Source organism: Pelobates fuscus, chromosome 3 (assembly GCF_036172605.1).
Source record: "Pelobates fuscus isolate aPelFus1 chromosome 3, aPelFus1.pri, whole genome shotgun sequence".
In the NCBI taxonomy this organism is placed as follows: Eukaryota; Metazoa; Chordata; class Amphibia; order Anura; family Pelobatidae; genus Pelobates; species Pelobates fuscus.
Genome location: NC_086319.1, coordinates 362,927,488 through 362,952,113, shown reverse-complemented (window position 1 = coordinate 362,952,113; position 24,626 = coordinate 362,927,488). Strand labels below are relative to the sequence as shown.

The 24,626-nt window shown below is 38.0% G+C and overlaps 2 protein-coding genes across 2 annotated transcripts in view; both read right to left on the bottom strand.

Moving 5' to 3' along the window:
• The window catches only part of SNX1 (sorting nexin 1), a 40,709-nt gene extending 38,142 nt beyond the window's left edge, over positions 1-2,567 (bottom strand). Inside the window, exon 1 of the mRNA XM_063449294.1 lies at positions 2,383-2,567. Within this exon, the coding sequence (XP_063305364.1) occupies positions 2,383-2,502 (120 nt within the window). The 5' untranslated portion in view covers positions 2,503-2,567. The remainder of the gene's footprint in view (positions 1-2,382) is intronic.
• An 11,788-nt stretch (positions 2,568-14,355) lies between these two features.
• LOC134601858 (uncharacterized) overlaps positions 14,356-24,626 on the bottom strand; it is a 48,874-nt gene continuing 38,603 nt past the window's right edge. The window contains exons 17-23 of the mRNA XM_063446360.1: positions 24,171-24,228; positions 23,560-23,691; positions 23,298-23,477; positions 18,804-18,946; positions 17,030-17,123; positions 16,396-16,547; positions 14,356-14,487 (exon numbers count right to left, since the gene is read on the bottom strand). Of these exons, the coding sequence (XP_063302430.1) occupies positions 14,379-14,487; positions 16,396-16,547; positions 17,030-17,123; positions 18,804-18,946; positions 23,298-23,477; positions 23,560-23,691; positions 24,171-24,228 (868 nt within the window). The 3' untranslated portion in view covers positions 14,356-14,378. The remainder of the gene's footprint in view (positions 14,488-16,395; positions 16,548-17,029; positions 17,124-18,803; positions 18,947-23,297; positions 23,478-23,559; positions 23,692-24,170; positions 24,229-24,626) is intronic.

The following is a 24,626-nucleotide window of genomic DNA, read 5'->3' as shown; positions in this document are numbered from 1 at the left end:
ATTTTAGCGTTTTACCGTTATGAAATACTCTTTTTAGATGGGGGAGAGTGGGTGATAGAGCCACTTAAATCAACTTTGTGGCCATGAGGCAGAAGTAGCAAGATATAAGATACAAAGTTTATTTGTCCTTAAACCAACATATATATTTATGTTACATTAAAAGGTGACTAAATGCTGGAGTCGATCCATTGCTTTGTATGCATTAAACATATTTGCAAACACAATAAATTAAAACACTTTATGGTACATTTGAAGTACCTGCATTTGGTGCAAATACTCAGACTTTCAATTCTTATCAAACCAGGAACACCTCAGGAAACAATCATGATGCTCACCTAAAGGATTAGTCCGAGCACCATAACCACTTCAGCATTTTGAAGTTGTCATGGTGCCTGAATGTGCAGCGGTCCAGATTGAAACACTTCACATACAGCAATTTTGCTGTTGGAGTGTCCCAGGCTTGCCAATATCAATTCAGTGTATATTCTTTATACAGCGGGCCATTTATTGGCTGAGAGCACTCTGCTGAAACTCTCAGCCAAAGCTGACCAGCAAGATGAGCATCCGGCTTCTGCGGGGCATCACCTGGCTTCTATAGAGCTTCATTTTGCATTAGAAGAGGCTCAGTGCCCTCCAGGACCCAGTTATGAGGAAATCCATTGCTGGGAATTAAATAATGGGAAACAGCAGCAGGGTGCTCCTAGCATCATAACCAGTACGTCAGGCTGTAGTGGTTATGACACCTGGAGTAACCTTTTACCTTTCTATAAAACTGATCTGCTTATTCTATATTGCATGCTTTATGAGAATTGTAGTTCAATCATCTGCTTTATACTGTAGTAAACCAATACCTGAAATACAATGCACAGCAAAGAAATTACGTCTTGCACAGCCCAATTTTGGAGAAAGAACGGAAACATTGCAGCTTGGTAGGAAGGGACAGAACAAAAGCACTTCTGACATGTAGGTGCTTTAAAGAGCAAAGCAAAGATGCCAAACTAGTGTAAATAAACATCACTTGTTGTTTGGGCTTTGTTCTCTCTTCAGTTTCTGCAGATACACACATCATACCACTGCACAACTTTTGAAAGTGCTTTGGTTCAGCCACAGTGAAGTAACTTCATATTTCCTCCACCTTCACTCACAGCCCAGGTCTTAATTGCCAACAGTTGGCCCTCTACGCAAATTTCTGCAATACCTTGGTGGGATGTTCTAGCGTATGCACGCAAAATGTTTATGGGAAGTTCTAACCTTATAACCAAAAAAATAAAAAGCTGACTGAGTCTGTAAGTAGTCATTTCAAAAGTTACATTTAACAAAACAACCATTGGAAATCGTCAGTCTATTGTATGTAATACTAAATCTAATCTTAAAAAAAAAAAAAAAATGTTTTTAAAAAAGGTCAGAACTATTATAGTGTGATATAGATATAGATATATATATATATATATATATATATATATATATACACACACACACACCAGTAGAGAAGATGACCAGCACTCACGGATTCCAATAATTTATTAATCCATCTTTAAAAAGCTGCTCAACGTTTCAGTCCACGTTTGTGCCTTTCATCAGGAACTATATATCTTACACATACACACATCTACAGAGTGATATAGCAAAGTCACAATCTGCCAACATACTAAAGGTTCTGACTTCCTATCACTCCCTTATCCCCAATGCCCAGGCAATTTGTTGAATTTAGACTGGCCCAGAATTTAACCCCTTAAGGACCAAACTTCTGGAATAAAATGGAATCATGACATGTCACACATGTCATGTGTCCAGAATTCACTGATATAATATTAGAACAATTCACTATGTGTATATAAAACAATGACCAGTTTATGTAACTACTGTTTAATTGCCTGGTATTATGCATCAGATCAGTCCCCGTCCCCCGTCCCCTCCAAGCCCATAATAATAATAAATATTACTAATAATAATAATAGTATGACTAGTCCAGGTCCATAATAATAATAAATATTACTAGCCCAGGTCCATAATATAATAATAATAATAATAATAAATATTACTAGCCCAGGTCCATAATATAATAATAATAATAATAATAATAATAATAATAAATATTACTAGCCCAGGTCAATAATAATAATAATAATAATAATAATAATAATAATAATAAATATTACTAGCCCAGGTCCATAATATAATAATAATAATAACTGCAGTCCATGGATGACTTGGAGGGAGCTGCCCAGCTGTTGCAGAGCTCCAACTCGCCAAGTAAAGTTGCAAAGCATTGTGGGGGTTGTAGTTGCTCAGTATGTAACTAGTTAGCAATATTAATTAACCCCTAGCACTCCCAGCCATGGAGTGAGCTGAGCCCCCTCTCCCTTCCCCCAGGATACTCACTGCCCCGGTGAATATATCCTCCCCCTCGGTGTCGCTGTCAGTCCCCGGGGCATCCTCCTCTTCGTCCTCATCGTCCAGTTCCGGTGGGACCCGCTGCAAAACACCACTTTCATCCGCCATCACCCGAGCTGCCGGAAGCGGGAGGCAGCAGCAGCCAGAAACTCGCTGGAATAGCGAGCTAGAGGGGGCGCTGCCGAACGTGACGTCAGGCTCTCTGCGGAACAGCGCCACCTGCGGCGAATGGGTGGAACAGCGTGCAGTGGGCAGAGGTCCTAGGAATGAATGGCATAGTCATAGTGTAATAATCAGCACAGTGCAGTATGGAGATTATAGTGTAATAATCAGCACAGTATGGAGATTATAGTGTAATAATCAGCACAGTGCAGTATGGAGATTATAGTGTAATAATCAGCACAGTATGGAGATTATAGTGTAATAATCAGCACAGTGCAGTATGGAGATTATAGTGTAATAATCAGCACAGTGCAGTATGGAGATTATAGTGTAATAATCAGCACAGTGCAGTATGGAGATTATAGTGTAATAATCAGCACAGTGCAGTGTGGAGATTATAGTGTAATAATCAGCACAGTGCAGTATGGAGATTATAGTGTAATAATCAGCACAGTATGGAGATTATAGTGTAATAATCAGCACAGTATGGAGATTATAGTGTAATAATCAGCACAGTGCAGTATGGAGATTATAGTGTAATAATAAGCACAGTATGGAGACTATAGTGTAATAATCAGCACAGTGCAGTATGGAGATTATAGTGTAATAATCAGCACAGTGCAGTATGGAGATTATAGTGTAATAATCAGCACAGTGCAGTATGGAGATTATAGTGTACTAGTCAGTACAGTATGGAGATTATAGTGTAATAATCAGCACAGTATGGAGATTATAGTGTAATAATCAGTACAGTATGGAGATTATAGTGTAATAATCAGCACAGTACAGTATGGAGAATATAGTGTAATAATCAGCACAGTATGGAGATTATAGTGTAATAATCAGCACAGTACAGTATGGAGATTATAGTGTAATAATCAGCACAGTGCAGTATGGAGATTATAGTGTAATAATCAGTACAGTATGTAGATTATAGTGTAATAATCAGCACAGTGCAGTATGGAGATAATAGTGTTATAATCAGCACAGTGCAGTATGGAGATTATAGTGTAATAATCAGCACAGTATGGAGATTATAGTGTAATAATCAGTACAGCACAGTATGGAGATTATAGTGTACTAATCAGCACAGTATGGAGATTATAGTGTAATAATCAGTACAGTACAGTATGGAGATTATAGTGTAATAATCAGCACAGTGCAGTATGGAGATTATAGTGTAATAATCACCACAGTATGGAGATTATAGTGTACTAATCAGTACAGTACAGTATGGAGATTATAGTGTACTAATCAGTACAGTACAGTATGGAGATTATAGTGTAATAATCAGCACAGTATGGAGACTATAGTGTAATAATCAGTACAGTACAGTATGGAGATTATTAGTCACATTATTAGAATATGGCACAGAGCATTAATCAATATATAGATTATTAGTTATATTATTAGAATATGGCATAGAGCATTAATCAATATATATATTACAAGTTATATTATTAGAATATGACACAGAGCACTAATCAATATATAGATTATTAGTTATATTATTAGAATATGGCATAGAGCTCTAATCAATAAATAGATTATTAGTTATATTATTAGAATATGGCATAGAGCACTAATCAATATGTAGATTATTAGTCATATTATTAGAATATGGCATAGAGCTCTAATCAATATATAGATTATTAGTTATATTATTAGAATATGGCACAGAGCATTAATCAATATATAGATTATTAGTTATATTATTAGAATATGGCACAGAGCATTAATCAATATATATATTACAAGTGATATATATTAGAATATGACACAGAGCACTAATCAATATGTAGATTATTAGTTATATTATTAGAATATGCCATAGAGCTCTAATCAATAAATAGATTATTAGTTATATTATTAGAATATGGCATAGAGCACTAATCAATATGTAGATTATTAGTCATATTATTAGAATATGGCATAGAGCTCTAATCAATATATAGATTATTAGTTATATTATTAGAATATGGTATAGAGCACTAATCAATATATAGATTATTAGTTATATTATTAGAATATGGCATAGAGCACTAATCAATATATAGATTATTAGTTATATTATTAGAATATGGCACAGAGCATTAATCAATATATAGATTATTAGTTATATTATTAGAATATGGCATAGAGCTCTAATCAATATGTAGATTATTAGTCATATTATTAGAATATGGCATAGAGCTCTAATCAATATATAGATTATTAGTTATATTATTAGAATATGGCATAGAGCACTAATCAATATATAGATTATTAGTTATATTATTAGAATATGGCATAGAGCTCTAATCAATATATAGATTATTAGTTATATTATTAGAATATGGCATAGAGCACTAATCAATATATAGATTATTAGTCATATTATTAGAATATGGCACAGAGCACTAATCAATATATAGATTATTAGTCATATTATTAGAATATGGCATAGAGCACTAATCAATATATAGATTATTAGTTATATTATTAGAATATGGCACAGAGCATTAATCAATATATAGATTATTAGTCATATTATTAGAATATGGCATAGAGCTCTAATCAATATATAGATTATTAGTTATATTATTAGAATATGGCATAGAGCACTAATCAATATGTAGATTATTAGTCATATTATTAGAATATGGCATAGAGCTCTAATCAATATATAGATTATTAGTTATATTATTAGAATATGGTATAGAGCACTAATCAATATGTAGATTATTAGTCATATTATTAGAATATGGCATAGAGCTCTAATCAATATATAGATTATTAGTTATATTATTAGAATATGGTATAGAGCACTAATCAATATATAGATTATTAGTTATATTATTAGAATATGGCATAGAGCACTAATCAATATATAGATTATTAGTTATATTATTAGAATATGGCACAGAGCATTAATCAATATATAGATTATTAGTTATATTATTAGAATATGGCATAGAGCTCTAATCAATATATAGATTATTAGTTATATTATTAGAATATGGCATAGAGCACTAATCAATATATAGATTATTAGTTATATTATTAGAATATGGCATAGAGCTCTAATCAATATATAGATTATTAGTTATATTATTAGAATATGGCATAGAGCACTAATCAATATATAGATTATTAGTCATATTATTAGAATATGGCACAGAGCACTAATCAATATATAGATTATTAGTCATATTATTAGAATATGGCATAGAGCACTAATCAATATATAGATTATTAGTTATATTATTAGAATATGGCATAGAGCACTAATCAATATGTAGATTATTAGTCATATTATTAGAATATGGCATAGAGCTCTAATCAATATATAGATTATTAGTTATATTATTAGAATATGGTATAGAGCACTAATCAATATATAGATTATTAGTTATATTATTAGAATATGGCATAGAGCACTAATCAATATATAGATTATTAGTTATATTATTAGAATATGGCATAGAGCTCTAATCAATATGTAGATTATTAGTCATATTATTAGAATATGGCATAGAGCTCTAATCAATATATAGATTATTAGTTATATTATTAGAATATGGCACAGAGCACTAATCAATATATAGATTATTAGTCATATTATTAGAATATGGCATAGAGCTCTAATCAATATATAGAATATTAGTTATATTATTAGAATATGGCATAGAGCTCTAATCAATATATAGATTATTAGTTAGAACATACACTACACTACACAAACACACTCTGCATTCACTATACATACACTACACAAACACACTCTGCATTCACTAATTAAATACTCTAGCTGCATCCTCTACACACACACAAACACATAGAAACATAGAATGTGACGGCAGATAAGAACCATTTGGCCCATCTAGTCTGTCCAATTTTCTATATACTTTCATTAGTCCCTGGCCTTATCTTATAGTTAGGGTAGCCTTATGCCTATCCCACGCATGCTTAATGAAGTGGTCTGGGTACAAGGGTCTTGTCATTTTAACCCTGAAATTTAAAACAATTGGTTATAATTCATCTAGTGGCTAGCTTCCAGGCTCAGTTATTCAATCAAATGCTGCTCATAGAGAACATTTAATTGGAGGATTGGATTGGCTGAGATTATCAAGATTGATGATATCAGCCAGGAGGCGGGTTTGCAGCACGCAGCTAGATATAAGATAAGTGAATCTCTTGTGTAAACCCTTGCAGAAGGGTTTAACCCCTTAAGGACCAAACTTCTGGAATAAAAGGGAATCATGACGTGTCACACATGTCATGTGTCCTTAAGGGGTTAAACAAGAGAACATCTAAATGGTAAGGAGAAAACTATAGTTTTTGAAACATTATAATCTTCTTTCAAGTTATTCCTTTATGGACCAATTCTACATCAATTATATTAAATTATATATTGATGTTTTCAGTACATGAAATTATGGTATAAAACGTTTGTTCTGCTACACAGCTGTACTCATCCCAGTGTGTTCGGTCCTGCTGCAGCAGAATTAAACAGATCACCGTATCTGAACATTTTTGGTCTGGTGCTAGCTTTTTCTCCACCTGATCTGATCATAATGATCTGGGTCCTATATTTCTCTCACACATACAGTCACACACTCTCATCACAGTCATGCAGCCCCTAGATACAAAACTTCAATCGCACATGCAACTGACATATTCACACACAACTTATCATCACCAACAATCTCATCACACGTATAATCACATACGCAACTCTCATCACTCATGCAGCCCCAACACACTCTCATAACACATGCAATTACACAGACACATGCAAACCCAATGCACACACAACTTCCATCTCTCAACTTCAATTCCACAGGCACAACTCCTATCACTCTCATTCAGTCCCCACACAATGCAATTTAGATCACATATACAGCTACACACTTTCAAGTACCCTGCACGCTTACACATTTGGGGACTCCTATGTATTCAAACACAACTCCTCCTATCCCATATTTTCAGTTGCATGTCAACACAATTCGTATCACACAAAGTAAATGCAAGTAAAGGATATTACTTTTATACCAGTGTCCCTAACAGGGGATCACCAGGAGAACAAAAGACATTGCACAATACTTGGCGCCTAGGTGTCTGTACCTTCTCTGCCACCTCTCCCAACAGCACCTTGTTTGGGGTTCCTGGGACCAAGCGCAACCTCAAAGAAGTTTTACTGGATCGTGTCAACTCCGCAATCGGATTTGGAGTTCCAAGTGATTTGTGGGTTGCTCCCGGTCAGGCATGCCGTGCCTTTGCAAGTCCTCTCTTGGGCTCTGATGTCTCTGGGACAGCTGAATATGGTGTTGGACTGGGGGGCATGGTCAGGAATGGGGAATACGTGGTTGAATTTAGTTCTTTTAGGAGAAGGTGGTGGTTGGGAGCACAAGTCCTAAGGTACTAGGTGATCACACCAGGCCACCATTTATTACAACCTGTTGTAGTGGTTATGGTACAAGAAGTGCCCTGGTTTCATCCCATCTTAATTTGTGAAACAATTTTAGCACATTTTAACAATTACTCCCACTGACCCTGATCTTTTTGAGCAGAAGAAACCAAATGCTGATGTAGACATATAATCATTGGTTGAGAGCATGTCAATGAATGAGTTCCTATCTTGGCTCTAGAAAACCAGAACCAGCTCAAGTGTCCGATGGGACCCAAGATAAGTGTCAAGATGTGCTGAAATGGTTTGACAAATTACACTGGGACGGTGACAGGGAACTTGTGGTACCATAGCCACTGCAGCAGTTTGTAGTGGTTCTGGTGCTTGAAGTGTTCATTTAAAAAAAAAAAAAAAAAAAGACTGGTTGATATAGATGATATGGAATCCATCCCCTTGTTATTCTTTTCCCTTTTCATTCTTCTCTTTACCCTATTTCCCTCCCCCTTTTTCCTGGTTTGGCATATTTTGTAATATTTTTCTAATCTATGTCTTTTCTACATTTGAACAATATTTTTATATCTTCACCTTTTGTTCTTTGCTCTCATCCCTCGTCCTTTTTGTCTTCTTCTCACTTCATCTCTTTTTCACCAGTTTCCATCACGGTTGGTGACGTTTGTTGATAATGTATCACTTCTTATGCATAATCTGCATAATCATTGATGCATAATCAATGGGACCTGATGGAATACACCCAAAGCTATTAAAAGAGCTTAGTGGTGTACTAGCAAAACCATTAACAGATTTATTTAACCAATCATTGATAACAGGAGTAGTCCCAGAAGATTGGAAGTTAGCGAATGTTGTGCCCATTCACAAGAAAGGTAATAGGGAGGAGTCGGGCAACTATAGGCCAGTAAGCCTTACTTCAGTAGTGGGGAAAGTGATGGAAACCATGTTAAAGGATAGGATTGTTGAACATCTAAAAACACATGGATTTCAAGATCAGAGACAACATGGGTTTACTTCAGGGAGATCATGCCAAACTAATCTTATTGATTTTTTTGATTGGGTAACTAAAATTATAGATCAGGGTGGTGCAGTAGACATTGCTTACCTAGATTTCAGTAAGGCTTTTGACACTGTTGCACATAGAAGGCTTATCAATAAACTACAATCTTTGAGTTTGGATTCCAATATTGTTGAATGGGTAAGGCAGTGGCTGAGTGACAGGCAACAGAGGGTTGTAGTCAATGGAGTATATTCGAAGCTTGGGCTTGTCACCAGTGGGGTACCTCAGGGATCTGTACTTGGACCCATTCTCTTTAATATTTTTATTAGTGATATTGCAGAAGGTCTTGATGGTAAGGTGTGTCTTTTTGCGGATGATACTAAGATATGTAACAGGGTTGATGTTCCAGGAGGGATAAGCCAAATGGAAAATGATTTAGGTAAACTAGAAAAATGGTCAGAGTTGTGGCAACTGACATTTAATGTGGATAAGTGCAAGATAATGCATCTTGGACGTAAAAACCCAAGGGCAGAGTACAGAATATTTGATAGAGTCCTAACCTCAACATCTGAGGAAAGGGATTTAGGGGTGATTATTTCTGATGACTTAAAGGTAGGCAGACAATGTAATAGAGCAGCAGGAAATGCTAGCAGAATGCTTGGTTGTATAGGGAGAGGTATTAGCAGTAGAAAGAGGGAAGTGCTCATGCCATTGTACAGAACACTGGTGAGACCTCACTTGGAGTACTGTACACAGTACTGGAGACCCTATCTTCAAAAGGATATTGATACCTTAGAGAGAGTTCAAAGAAGGGCTACTAAACTGGTTCATGGATTGCAGGATAAAACTTACCAGGAAAGGTTAAAGGATCTTAACATGTATAGCTTGGAGGAAAGACGAGACAGGGGGGATATGATAGAGACATTTAAATACATAAAGGGAATCAACACAGTAAAGGAGGAGACTATATTTAAAAGAAGAAAAACTACCACAACAAGAGGACATAGTCTTAAATTAGAGGGACAAAGGTTTAAAAATAATATCAGGAAGTATTACTTTACTGAGAGGGTAGTGGATGCATGGAATAGCCTTCCAGCTGAAGTGGTAGAGGTTAACACAGTAAAGGAGTTTAAGCATGCGTGGGATAGGCATAAGGCTATCCTAACTATAAGATAAGGCCAGGGACTAATGAAAGTATTTAGAAAACTGGGCAGACTAGATGGGCCGAATGGTTCTTATCTGCCGTCACATTCTATGTTTCTATGTTTCTATGTTTCTATGTTTCTATCTATCATTATTGTTTGGTTTTCAAACCTGTAACGTTCCATAATTTATATCTAATATCTTAAACCTCTTACTATGTCTTCAACACAGTAATTTGAACATAAATAAGACTGGTAGACATGCACAGTGTGAAGTAGAAAGAAACCGATTGGACAGTGGAGGAGAGAAGGATCATAAAAACTGGCTAATGGAGAAATTAGATATATGGACGATGTTTGATAGACAAGGGGATCAGCAAGTTTGTACGTGTGAGTTTATCAATATTTGTTTACACAAGGATATGTGTGTATACAATGTGACATTATTAAAATATATGTAGGTAAGCACATTTTCAAATATGTGAATGAGTGTGATGACTGGTTTACACAGGTTTAGCAACAATAACTAGTTTGTTGTTTGTGGCTGTCGGCTATACGTAAAAGTTCAACTCGAAAAACTCCTCGCAAGAGCACAGTACACCTGAAGTTTTGCTTATTTTGACTATTGCTCAGACCAAATCAGAAACCATAAACTGTCTAAAAAGGATAATGAATGGAATAATATCTGAATGCGTATTCAAGTTTTATATTTATATAACAGGGTATTTATTTTACCAGAGCGAAGTGTGAGGAATTCAAAATGTTACTTTATTGCACGCGATTATCTATGGAAGATCTATCTCCGGTAGAGCAGTGGTTATAGCTTTATTATAGCCTTTCCACCACCTTTAGACGAGTCTGAATGTAGTGGGTAGAATTATTTTTATTACACAGCATACAGCTATTTATACAGAACATTATTTTACAGAATCATGTTGGCTCTCCCTGCAGGGGGTCCTCCATAAAAAGCAATGCACAGTACAATTGTCCCTCCCCAGCACCACTCTGTCTGGGAACTTAATTACATTATCCCTAGCTAACACAATCATCTCTTCACAGTCCTAGAGGCACATCATACAAAATGTCCACCAAAAGCCCCTTTTCACACAATATAAATCTCTGTAAAGCTAGTCACTGAGCATCATCGCTGTCCAAGTAGTGCTCTGATCAGTAAATCTGCTCCCAGTTACAGCGCGTTAAAGTTTTACCAGGTCGTGCCTATTCTTCGATCCGTTGAGGGGAACCAGGCATGAGCCGGCTTAGTCCCGGTCTCCAAAAAAGGGTTCGTGGGAGTACTCTCATGTTCTGGGTACCCACTGATGACCCCCAACTTCCCCTCCAAATAGTGCTGTATTTGGAGGTCAGGACACTGAGCGATACTCACTTATATATTGACCGGTCCTCGTACAGAGCTGATATAAGGAACAGTTCCAGAGTGTTTCAGGGTATCTCCTGGTCAAGCGCTCGATGTGTAAAAATTAGTCCAGGCATTCCCCAGAGGTCCTCAAGGATGGATGGGAAGCACAGTATGAATCTAAAGCCCCCACAGTAACAATAGTCTCTTTTCCAAGTGAATGTAGCTCACCCCTATTAATTGGCTGAGGTTTAATGTAAGGGTGAAGTATGACTGCTTTATTGGAGTTAATGGCACAATTTTATACCTGGGTCTACAACAGGAGATCACCAGGAGAACAAAGCGTATTGTACAAATCCTGGCTCTTAGGTAATTTTATGGTAGGTACCTAACCATCAAAATTAATTAGCAGCCAGCCATTGTCGCTAATAACCATAAAAAAACAGGGTTCCTGTGCCCATATCCAAAAACCAGTGCCATCCCCAGATAGCTCTCCATGGAGCTCCTATTCTGTCCAAAAAGCACTCAGATTGGAGGACTGGATGTTTTGACCGGGCTGCGAGCAACCTCCGATCTGGTTCAGAGTTCCATAGTGCTGGGTGGAGATTCCCAGACATCCTCAATGATAGTGCTTTCCATTGGTATGCTGAGCTACCTTAAGTCTTTGGTACCATTCGATGCCTCACTACCTCCTCTGTCATTCCTCCAAATAGCGCCCTGTTTGGTGGTCCTGGGACCGAGGGCAACCTCAAAGAAGTTTTACTGGATTGCTGCGACTCCGCTATTTGATTTTGAGTACCAGTTGATATGTAGGTTGCTCACCGAGTCTCTGCGAGTCTCCTCTGGGGTTCTGGTGTCTCTGAGACCGCTGGATATAGTGCTGATCTGGCAGGCAGGTTCTGTAAGGGTGAATAAATCGGTGATCATAGTTTCTTTAGCAGGAGGTGGTGGTTTGGAGCCGGGTGGTCTGTCACAATAATAATGACAGCTCTTGTGTCAGGGTACAATTTGTTTTTTTTACCAGATCTTTCTTGTTATGTTTTCTTTTACAAATTTACTGCATTTTTAGAAACTATATTTTCCCTAAAAACTTAGGGAGATAGTTTATTCCCAAACATTCATCAGAACGTGAAATTATTTTACGGAATAATTTTAATTTTCAGATTTTAGATGGTGTTCGGTCATAGATTGTAAACACGTTTGAGCAGCGCCTTCTTCACTTCTTGTCTTGTTAACAATCTGTATGTGAATTATCTGTGGTCAAATATCCCCATACTATAATTGTGACATGTAGTAAGATATGTTGGTCCTGTATAAATCATAATAATAATAATAATGAGAATGTTAAGAAAAATGGCTGTTTCAAATGTTGTGTATCCCCCCCGTTTCTATGTTTTTCGTGATTTAATTAAAATTCTAATTTGTCAAGAATTTGAAGTGAATTTCAAATTTTAGGCTTAAATAGACAATCTAATTACAATTTTGTTCTAAAGTTTAAAATTCACTAAATTCATATTCTTTTAAAAACCCTTTATCCGTTCCTTGTAGTTTTATGATTAGAGCAAAATAGTCACATACACACGTTTTTTTATTTCTAAGAAAAGTAAAAAAACAAATTGAATGACATTAGAGAACAGTAATTCTGCCAATAATAAGTCAATCTTATTAATAATCAGGAGACTTAACGAGTTATGTTAAAGCTTTACTTTTGTACATTCTGACAATTGTGAAAGTTTTAAGGTGTCTGTGAATTGAGGAAGGAAGAGAAATACTTTGGGCAATTCTGGTGCTACGCATACTTCTAATATTACAAAAAGAAAATCTAAGAAAAGCTTGTAGTTATCTATTGATAAAATAAGAAATAGTTTCCTGCTTTTGTTTAAGTGGGCAAGGCTCACCTTGTGATATTTTTGCTAGTAAATATAGATAATGTAATAGCACATAGTTGTGAGATATTGACTGAATTTGGAGTGTGCTGATTTAAAACGTGGTAGGCTTTTTTGAAGTTATTCAAAGTTTTATAAATTATCAAAAACATAGGTGACTGCTATGTCTAATCAAAGGGTCTTTTCAATTATCTTGACCACTTCAGCGTATTGTGGTGCTTATGGTGCACGGTGGATGTTGGTGCAATCCTTCCAGATGTTTGTAAAACAAATCTGAAGTGGTTTGACGACATTAGAAGATTCCCTGGCAGCCAAGGATTACCCATTATGCTTCAGACAATAAGCAAGATTTGGCCATGCCAAAAGGCCACTAAACCTTTTAGCACTGGAGAGCCACAGGACACCTTTATTTAGTAGCAGTGCCAAAAAGGGTAACAACAGAGAAAATGTTTTAATGATGCAGAAACAGAATGGTTGAGGACTGGATGCTACACAATTCTTAGTTTTTTTGTCAGATTGAAAATGGTTAGACACAAACTGGATAGCTATTTTCTGTAGCCTAATTGCTCCTTGACCACCACAATAAGCTCCTTGCACCATAACCACTACAATAAGGAAAGTGGTTATGGTATTTTAAAGGGCCCTTTAGTGTAGCTGATTGTGGCTGTGTTTGACAGAGATGTCCATTAAACTTTGAAGGACTTGAGGTTAGGGTAATCTACAATAAATTACTGGAAACAGGTTGCATTAGAAAACCCTTATCCCACAGTCTATTTTCACCACCCTCAATTATCTCGTGTGCATTTCACGGTATGTTATGATACACCTATCCTTTATGAGCATTTTGTGGAATGGGAATAAAAATGAAATAAAAAAAAAATCTTATAGTAGCAACATTTTCAACTCAAAGCCAGAGGATCATGAAAAACAGAAGTAACAAGTAGTATACAATATATTGCATTGCTTTACATAAAGCCGTCTTATCGGCCACCTTTTACATATTTTTTGAGAGTATTACATTTGAGCTCCTTGCATCCAAAATTCACAATGCAGGGAAAACGGATGTACGTCGGACCCCCAGCATGTTTCTTAAAGGAGTGGATGACACGTGAGGGAAACGGGAGGGATAATTATGGATCTTTGACATCACACTGTAACAGAGAAATGACATTGCTCTATCCTTTATAATAAATTATAACTCTCAGAGAAATAGCTATGTTTGTTTAGAAGGAGGGTTAGCATTAAAACGTACCCCATGGCAATGAAACACTTTATAATTCTAACTTTATAATTGGTAGAACATTGTAATATCATCTATAGCCATCAACTTGGCTACACAATGTCTTAATACATGATGGACATTGTCTAAATAAAGAGTATTCCACTAAATGGATATATTTACATAATTTGCTAATTCGAAGACATTTTGGTCATACCCAGGATATTAACGTAACTAAAAGGAACACTATAGGCATCCAGACCGCTTTATTTCAGTGACGTTGTCTGGGCACAGTGGTCTTGTTTTAGTCCTACAAGGTAAATCATTGCCTTTTTGGAGATATGACATTTTTTTGCATTGCAGCGCTAAACACACCTCTAGTAAATGTCTTCCTGATAGCCGCTAGATGGTGATTCTACTGCTATAACCATGCCAGAAATGCAGAGTTATTTATGTAAAGTGAGAATTCAAAGTGAATTAGGTCAATTTAGAATTTTAGGTCAAAGTTGCCAAACTGGAAGCACAGCTGATTTTTCCAATTCAGCTAATTTGGCCTTAAGGGATCCCTATAGTGTCAGGAAAACAGAGCGGTTTTCCTGACACTATAGTACCCTGAGGGTGCCCCCACCCTCAGGGTCCCCCTCCTGTGGCGCTGAAGGGGTTAAAACCCCTTCAGCAGCTTTCCTTATTCCAGCGCCGGGCTCCCTCGGCGCTGGTGACCTCTCCTCCACCGCCGACGTCAGCTCCCCCGTCTGACGTCAGCGGAGCAGAATGCACATGCACGGCAGTGCCGCGCGCGCATTCAAAGTGTCCATAGGAAAGCATTTCTCAATGTTTTCCTATGGACGCTCTGCGCGATGGAGGCATAATATGCCTCCAGCATCGCAGATGCACCTCTAGTGGCTGTCCGGAAGACATATATATATATTCTGATATATATGCTAAGGGCACAGGACAACTTCACTGCATCAAAGGGACGATGGACAGGGCCATGTACCGTCAAATCTTGGCTGAGAACCTCCTTCCCTCAGCCAGGGCACTGAAAATGGGGCGTGGATGGGTATTTCAACATGACAATGACCCAAAACACACAGCCAAGGCAACAAAGGAGTGGCTCAGTAAGAAGCACATTAAGGTCCTGGAATGGCCTAGCCAGTCTCCAGACCTTAATCCCATAGAAAATCTATGGAGGGAGCTGAAGGTTCGAGTTGCCAAACACCAGCCTCGAAACCTTAATGACTTGGAGAGGAGTGGGACAAAATCTCTCCTGAGATGTGTGCAAACCTGGTGGTCAACTACAAGAAACGTCTGACCTCTGTGATTGCCAACAAGGGTTTTGCCACCAAGTACGAAGGAGTCAAATACTTATTTCACTCATTGACATGCAAATCAATTTCTTACTTTTTTGACATGCGTTTTTCTGGATGTTTTTTGTTTTGTTATTCTGTCTCTCACTGTTAAAATACACCTACCATTAAAATTTTATACTGATCATTTCTTTGTCAGTGGGCAAACATTCAAAATCAGCAGGGGAATCAAATAATTTTTCCCCTCACTGTAGCTATATATATATATATATATATATATATATATATATATATATATATATATAGGATTTTTTTTAAATTTATTTTTAGAAAAACTGAAGAGATGTGAATGTCGAGAAAAAAATTATATGAGAGCAAACCTATGAAATGCACGTAAGTTGTTATGGTGAATGATTATTGAGAACGTACAACTAATGTGGGACTTAAAATCCCAGTGCATGCAGCCCTGGTTTAGTGCCATGCTAAATACGTTTACAATTACATTGAAGCACTTTTCACTAATTTATACTCACCAACATTCATTGCACAAGTATCTGTGCACATCCATTTCCAATAATTTGGGAGTTACGACTAAGGGTCTCAGCTCCTTGTGAGTGTGCATGTAATTCCACTGCTTGGGGACCACACTTCGGTACTTGCCGCTGCACGTAAGAATGTCTTTAATCTACAGCAAAAACACAGATTTAACAGTGACATATAACTGATTAGGTCAATCTGCTTATATACTGCGTATGATGTGATATGACAGACATCAATGGATGTCTTCTTGTGGCATCCAGATCTCTCAAATCTGCTGCTAATTACTTCCAAATGTGGTCAAATTGACATTGTTTCCTTTACGTGGATTGGCTTATATGCAGGTATGATCTGTGCACCAAAACCACTTCATTAAGCTAAAGTTGTTTTGGTGCTTATCATATCCATGTAAACTGTTAGGGAGGAGCTGGTGATCAGGTAGATAAAATTACACTAACTATGGAAACAATTTGTCTTATTATTGCAATAGTTAGCTATTGCTCAGAACACTATGCTTCCACATCATTATGTTATTTTATTGCCCTTATTGTATCCATATATTGTTGTCAAGTACTGCTTTATCAATACCCTTTGAGTAAATAAAGTTCCTTTGACTCTTGAAACATATACCTGGTCCACAGAGGCACTGTTGAAACTACAACATCTTTTTTGGAATGCCTTATCCTGGAGGTGTGGTTGTCTCTGCCCCTCCAACACTGTTGAGCTAAACGCAAACAAATTAAAGAATGTTAAATGCTTCTATTGTATTTTCAAGAAAGCACATATCGATGGAACTGCTGATCACGTGATCAGTGGATTTTTATGTTTCAAGTTAAAATAATCTTTAAATATGAACTAATTTCACTGCATTTTTAATAGGTTATAAATGGTATGTTCTGACTTTAGAACAAGCCGCCATAAATGATAAAAGTATTGGCTGTGCCTACATGTCTTATTGGGCTTTCGGGCTCTCATAATGTCAACACTGTCAATAGGAACCTTCAACTAATTCAATGTTAAATTAAAAGGACGCTGTAACTGCTTCATCTCATTTAAGTGGTTATAGTTTCTGAAATACCCTGACACCATACTTCGATTTGGCATTAAACTGTTTTTGCTGTTTTAATGCTAAATAAGAATCCTTATCAACCCCGTCCCCTCTGTGCTGCTTGGGCTAATCAGGAAGCATTAGCCTGAGCAGCAATGGGTGTATGTGATTGGATGAGAGTGTCAGCTGACCACTTTCAGCCTATTACAGCGGCCATTGCTGGTATGAATTGGTATGGCAATAAGGTAGTTGTAATCTCTGCCTTAGCTATATCACCAATAGGAGCTGGACTGTGGGTGGTCAGGGATCCTTATTTAGTATTAAAGGGACACTAAAGTCACCAGAACAACTATAGCTTATTGAATTTGTTCTGGTGAGTAGAATCATTACCTTCAGGCTTTTTGCTGTAAACACTGTCTTTTCAAAGAAAATGAAGTGTTTACATTACAGCCTAATAATAACTTCACTGGCCACTCCTCAGGTGGCTGTTAGAGATCCTTCCTGGGTCATGGCTGCCTAAAATGCATCCAAACATTCAGTATCTCCTTCCTTTGCTTGCAGACACTGAACTTTCCTCATAGAGATTAATTGATTCAATTCATCTCTATGAGGAGATGCTGATTGGCCAGGGATGTGTTTGAATCATGCTGGCTCTGCCCCTGATCTGCCTCTTTGTCAGTCTCAGCCAATCCTATTGGGAAGCATTGTGATTGGATCAGGCTACCACTTCTGATGATGTCAGCAGACTGCTTGTTTTTCTGAGTCAAACAGCATGCAGAGTTACAGCTTCAGGCTTGAATACAGTAAGATTTTTCTATATTTATGGAGGCATGAGGGGTCCAGGGGGGCTAGATGGTGGTTTTAACACTATAGGGTCAGGAATACATGTTTGTGTTCCTGACCCTATAGTGATCCTTTAACCTGGTCAAAAAATGTTTAACACAGAATTTAGAAACAGCGCCAGAGGCCTCCAGGCACTGTAACAAATTCAATTTGATACATTTGCTATAATACCTTCAGTGTATCTGTAAGCATTCTAAATAGGGATGCAAAATGTGAAAATACTTTGCATTTTATGTGAAAATTCGAGAGCAAAGTTCTAAGCAGGGAAGCCAGACTGAAGAGGGTCAAGGAGAGAGTTGGAATTGAAAAAGCACAGTAACAACATACTATCCATATGGATTACCAAGCTTTAGAACTTTGCCCATCATTACTCTTATTAGTTATTTCACATTGTTGGATGGTAAGCAGTTTTGCCCTTGTTAGCACTGTGTTAACACTGGAATGTAACTAGAATAAATATAATGAGACAATTATTCTTCTTAATCCTGGATTGACTACAGTGAAAGACATTACCTTCTAGTCCAAGACAGCACTGGTTTGATTAAGAATATCCCACTTTCTTCCTGCAGACCATGAAACATTTGGTTTAAGGACGACAAAACATGCAATCGTTCATCTTGGCTCTGCGTCCTCTGCTGTTTCCATCGCAGCAACGTCTGCAACATGTATACAACATCAGTCAGGGAAGCTATGAGAATATTTATACAAAACTGAATTGATTGTTCTAACTAGAAAAACGGTTCTATTCCGTTGGGATACAATAAAATGGATTAACTATCACACTTGTCGAAGTGAATATTGCGTTGAGCCTGAACGATGAGACCTACTATTCTTATTTTACTGGTAGGTAAGTTTTATTTAGCATTTGTTAGTTTTCAAAAATGCCCTGGGGTCTAGATGTTATTAATCATTAATAACCATGTTAATTGTCCTCAATAATTAACCTTGGGTCAGAACCATCATAGGATTGACCATGCAGGACCCGCTGTGGCTGTTGTGGATACCCTCTGATACAGTACACAGCTGGTCCTAATTGCTTACCTAGCGGTTAACTCTGGTTACCAACACAGCTCTAACATATTTGATATTAATATTGCAACATTAACATGCTATATCTTTTGCTTCATCACATGTTTGTACAAAAAAAAAATGTTTTGAAAAATAATGCATTATAAGCCTGCCCCCTTAGTCACACCTCTTCCTTTCTACAAAAAATACTTCCTGGTCAATGTACATACACAGCTGAGTCAGTGATAGCATTGAGTTAGCTTTACTACTCGAAAAAAATCTTGCACCCAGTCAGACTTTCTCCATTATAAATGAATTTTGCGTTCATACAGCGCAGTCCTTGCCCTTATCAAACAATCATACTTTTCCTCTCTCATTAGTGTATGCACCCGCAATTTCAGGCATCTCTTTGATACCTTTAACTCTCTTCTTTGCCCTCCTGTGGCCACCCCCCCAAACCAATCTTACAGTCAATAGCTTTGCATTCTCCTTTACCAACAAGATTAAACAGCTAAGGAAAGAATTCTCCCCACCTTGCCCCTCTCTTTTTCAACAACACCTAAATCATGCCTTTCCTACCCTTCAGACTTTCTCCAAGGCTACTGAACAAGAGGTGGCTGCACTTCTCCTTTCCTCTCACCCTTCACTTTCCCGCTTGACCTTATCAGATTTCTCTCCACTCTTACTTTATCAGACCTTTCTCCCCTTGTCTTGTGCCTTCCTTAACACACATCTTCAACATCTCTCTCTCTCTTCCGGCAGTATCCCTGCTGCCCTTAAACATGGTACTATAGTACCCATCCTAAAAAAAAACATCTCTTGACCTGTCCTCCCCTTCTAACTATCGTCCCATATCCCTTCTCCCTTTTTCCTCAAAGTTCTGAAAAGACTTGTCTTTACCCGTCTGGCCTGCTTCCTCAATTCCACCTCTCTCCTTGACCGTCTTCAGTCTTGCTTCCACCCCCTCCAGTCTACCAAGACTGCTCTTATTAAAGTTACAAAGGACCTAATCACAGTTAAATCCAAAGTCCACAACTCCATACTAATTCCTCTTGACCTCTCTGCTGCCTTTGACACTGTTGATCATGTTCTCCTTCTCCAAACTCTTCAATCACTCGTCTCTGTGACACTGTCCTCTTGTGGTTCTCCTCCTATCTCTCCCAACGCTCATTCAGTGTCAGTTGGAGTCCTCCAACGCTCTGTTCTTGGTCCCCTTCTATTTTCTCTTTATACTGTCTCTCTTGGCAAACTTATTACCTCATTTGGATTCCACTACCACCTGTAAGCCAATGACACCCAGATATATCTCTCCTTCCCAGACATCTCTCCCATGGACCTACAACGTGTCACTTCTTGCCTTTCTTCCATCTCTGAGTGGATGTCCTCCTACTTTCTGAAACTCAATCTCTCCAAAATGAGCTCCTTGTCTTTCCTCCTTCATATATTGATCCTCCTCTTTCACTCTCCCTTCAAGTTGGTGGTAGCCACATCAGCCCATCCTTGCAAGCGCGCTGTCTTGGTGTTACAAACCCTGTCGATTCCACCTTAAAAACATAGCCTGCATCCGCCCCTTTCTTATGCAAGACACTATTAAGGAGCTTGTTCATCAGTAACCTCTAGTAATCTCTTGCATTGATTATTGTAACTGTCTCCTAATTGGTCTTCGCAGAAGTCGTACTGCCTCGCTGCAGTCTGTAATGAATGTATATAGCAAAAAATGAACCTACACCAATATAAAATGATGTGTAAGTCAAAAAGAATTACTTATCCAATATAAATGAAAAACAGCTTCCTCTCAGGATATTCCAAACAGTATCCTATACATCAAATGTTGCCAAACACAATACAGAGGATGCAGCTGATAATCTACAGAAAAGTAAAACAGTACAATAGTGTAATACAGTCAGAATTCAGTTGCTATGTACCAAATTCAATAGCACTCACAAGATGAAGACTTTTAAAATCGTCTTAGGGTGCCTCCCATTCAATGATTGGGGGGCTGATCCAGGGCTCCCTCTCAGCTTCGGATGATGTCACCACAGTATGGAAAGTCGGACTCAGGAAGTAATGGAAAATGTAATCTGCTTTATTGTATAAAAAGTAAAATAAAATACAAGAGCGGTCCGTATTTTACTTTAATTTTTATATATTTTCTATTACTTCCTTTAGTCTCTAATGAATGCTGCCGCCAGACTGATTTTCCTCTCCAGTCGCTCCTCTCACACCTCTCCCCTCTGTCAGTTCTTACATTGGCTTCCTGTCTCCTATAGGAGTCAATTCGAAGTACTAATCCATACCTATAAAGCATTGAACAATTCTAGCCTCTCCTATATCTCTTCACAGATCCATAGGTATGCCCCTTCTCAGTCTCTCCGCTCTGCCCATGACCTTCTCCTGTCTGCTGCACCTACCCGTACGGCCAACTCACGCTTGCAGGACTTCTCGTGGGCGGCTCTCTTCCTATGGAATAGCCTGCCTACCGCCATCAGACGCTCCCCTAGTCTTCAATCGTTTAAGAAGTGCCTTAAAACCCATCTCTTTAGGAAAGCTTATGGCCTCCCAGAGTAACCTCTTCCTTACATACCTGTCCCTTGCTCGCTCCTAAAGGGCAGCACTCTACTCTCTCCTCCAGCTCTGCTTCACTCCACCTTGTTTGATTGCTACCTCCTGTCCTGTTGTGTTTTAAGCCCCACCTCCTATAGACTGTAAGCTCGTTTGAGCAGGGCCCTCTTCAACCTATTGTTCCTGTGATTTTTTTGTAATTCTATCATTTATTGCTAAATCTCCCCCTCTTATAACATTGTAAAGCGCTACGGAATATGTTGGCGCTATGTAAATGCTAATATTAATAAATAAATTCAGGCAGACGCATAGTAAGTACATTAGTACGTGTCTGTCTGTTGTTTCTACGACTGCCTGGAGGAATACTGAGATAGCGACTGATTGTCCCTCTGTCACTGTGGGAGTGTCCTCAGCAGAGCTGAGCTTTGGCATTGTCTCAACTATCTGTAGAATTCTATGCAGCTTTTATTTTTATGATAATGTATCATATGAAAAGGAAAAAATAGAACTAGTAGCTGGACATTTCAAGCTGGATTGTCCCTTTAACAATTAATGGAATGTAATGTATACTCTTGTGACTTCTATAGCCGCTTCACTCAATCCGCACCCAAGCGATAGACAGTCAGAGAAACAGTAAATATATCACGTCGTCCATTGTGTGTCTGGGTGTTCTCTTCTAGAGAGAAGGTTGCTTGGCCTCCAGTAAGACTTCTCATTTAATGCAGCATTGTCACCATCTGGAGACTTTGTATAATTTGCAAAGACCCTCAACTGTGACATAGCTTCTGGGGGTCCGGTGGCCGTGGTGGGGAGGGGGGGGGGGGGAAGGCAAAGGTGAGTTCTACTTATCTGAACCTAACCATGCGGGCGTCACCATCCTCTTACATCTGATCCTTTTCTCCACCTGGCACTTCAGCTGCCAGGAACCGATGTCCCTGCTGTTCTGGTGCGGAAGTTGTTGGCGCTTCATAAATGCCAGTAATAAATAAATACAAATACTCTCACACATCCAGCATTGAGGTCCATGAAGGTTTCCACGAGACAGAGCCAATTTCCCTCCAGTTGTCACTGAGGACAGCTGGAGGATTGACACTTCTTGACGATGGTAGCTCCACCCAGTGTCTAGAAGTTTCAGGTGTAGGAAAAATGCTGAGAAAAATTAGTCCCTACTTTGCCTCAGTATATCTTTTGACTGGTGATTTCTCTTTTTTAGTGAAATTATAACACAGTAAAAAGGACTATTTCATAAGGATTTTATCTTCATGAAATACTAATTTCGCTGGGAGGAGGTGTATTGTTTTTAGTTTCCATGCCCATTAGTGCCAAGTCTGTGGCACTACTAAAGCAATGTCTAAAGGTGAGGGAGCATGGATAGAAAATTATAATTCACACCCCATTTATTTCACAATAAACACGTCAGGTCTCACATAAGGTTACCTGTTGCTTTTTGTCATGTACTTTACTCAGCGTGTGTGAAGCTCGCAACTTGTGGCTAGTTTGCTGTTTTAATAGTGTCTCGGCTCGATCCCAGGATATGTACAGCAAATATCCTCTTACAAGGGACCGTATGCGCTCCTGCACCAGCTGCCGATATTGAGACATCCCTCGGCAGGCATCCTGCGGAGAAACGAAGAATAAAAAGGAGCACGATGGTATAAAAATAGTAAATACAAGCATGATTCGTAGCGTTACAATTTACCTTGAATGCATGAAAGGGGATATCTCCCTGTTCTGCCGCCCTCTTTAGAATCCATTTATTATATTTCTCATCAAGCCGTGAAAACTTCAATGTGTGAAAATCGTTATATTCATTGATTATAGGACTTTTAATCTGTATGAGATGTAGTACAGTTATTATTATAATAAAATAAAAATAATAAGAAAACATTGCATCCCTGACATTGTATAGTGTATCGTTACTCCACACGCACATAGTACGTGCCAAAAGGGTCAGATCACTTGATTTTCTATTAAAAAAATTGTATTTATCATGATGAAAAACAATTTAATGCCACACTTATAGGGATGATCTTTTGTGTAGCTCATAAAACTAGCTGATAAAATTATATTATATTAATTATACATTTTGTTATAAGCGTTTCGGTTTAGTAGAGAAGACCATAAAACATAATGTTTAAAATGACATCGATATAAACAGGCCATGGTTTTCTCTTTATAGTTACTAATGGAGGCACTGCATTTATGCACAAGAGCACTTTGTCAGAGGTATTTATCTGTATAACGGAATTCACTAAGATACAATGTAAAACTTAAGCATTTCATGCAATAAACTTTGGCTTTTCAACTTACTTGCTTATCAACTGGTCTACAGCTTTGTGTAACAGGTGCTGAGTGTGCGTGGAGGTCACTGAAATCACAAAGGGGATATCTTTTATGGATATTAAGACATAGTAAATAACAGCCAATCAAACACTAGCTTACTACTATTTCAAACTGCCTAGAGCTTCTTATTGTTTGTGTAGCATTAAGCATACTGCAAAAAAAAAAAAGAACTAAATAAATTAAATGTATGCAGTAATAGTAAAATAGCCTTTATAGGGGCGGGGCCTGGACGCCATGCTGACCGGTCGCATGCTGGAGGGGCTCCGCAAGATTTTTGGCCTATTTGAAAACTTGTTGGCGCTATCGTGGACCTCAAGATCAGGAGTTTTGATGCCCGTTGGGGGGTGATGCAAAGATTTGGAGCCTGCGGCCTAGTCAGGACAGGAGTGAGGCAGACGGCTGCTGCCCTGCTCACATGCCTGA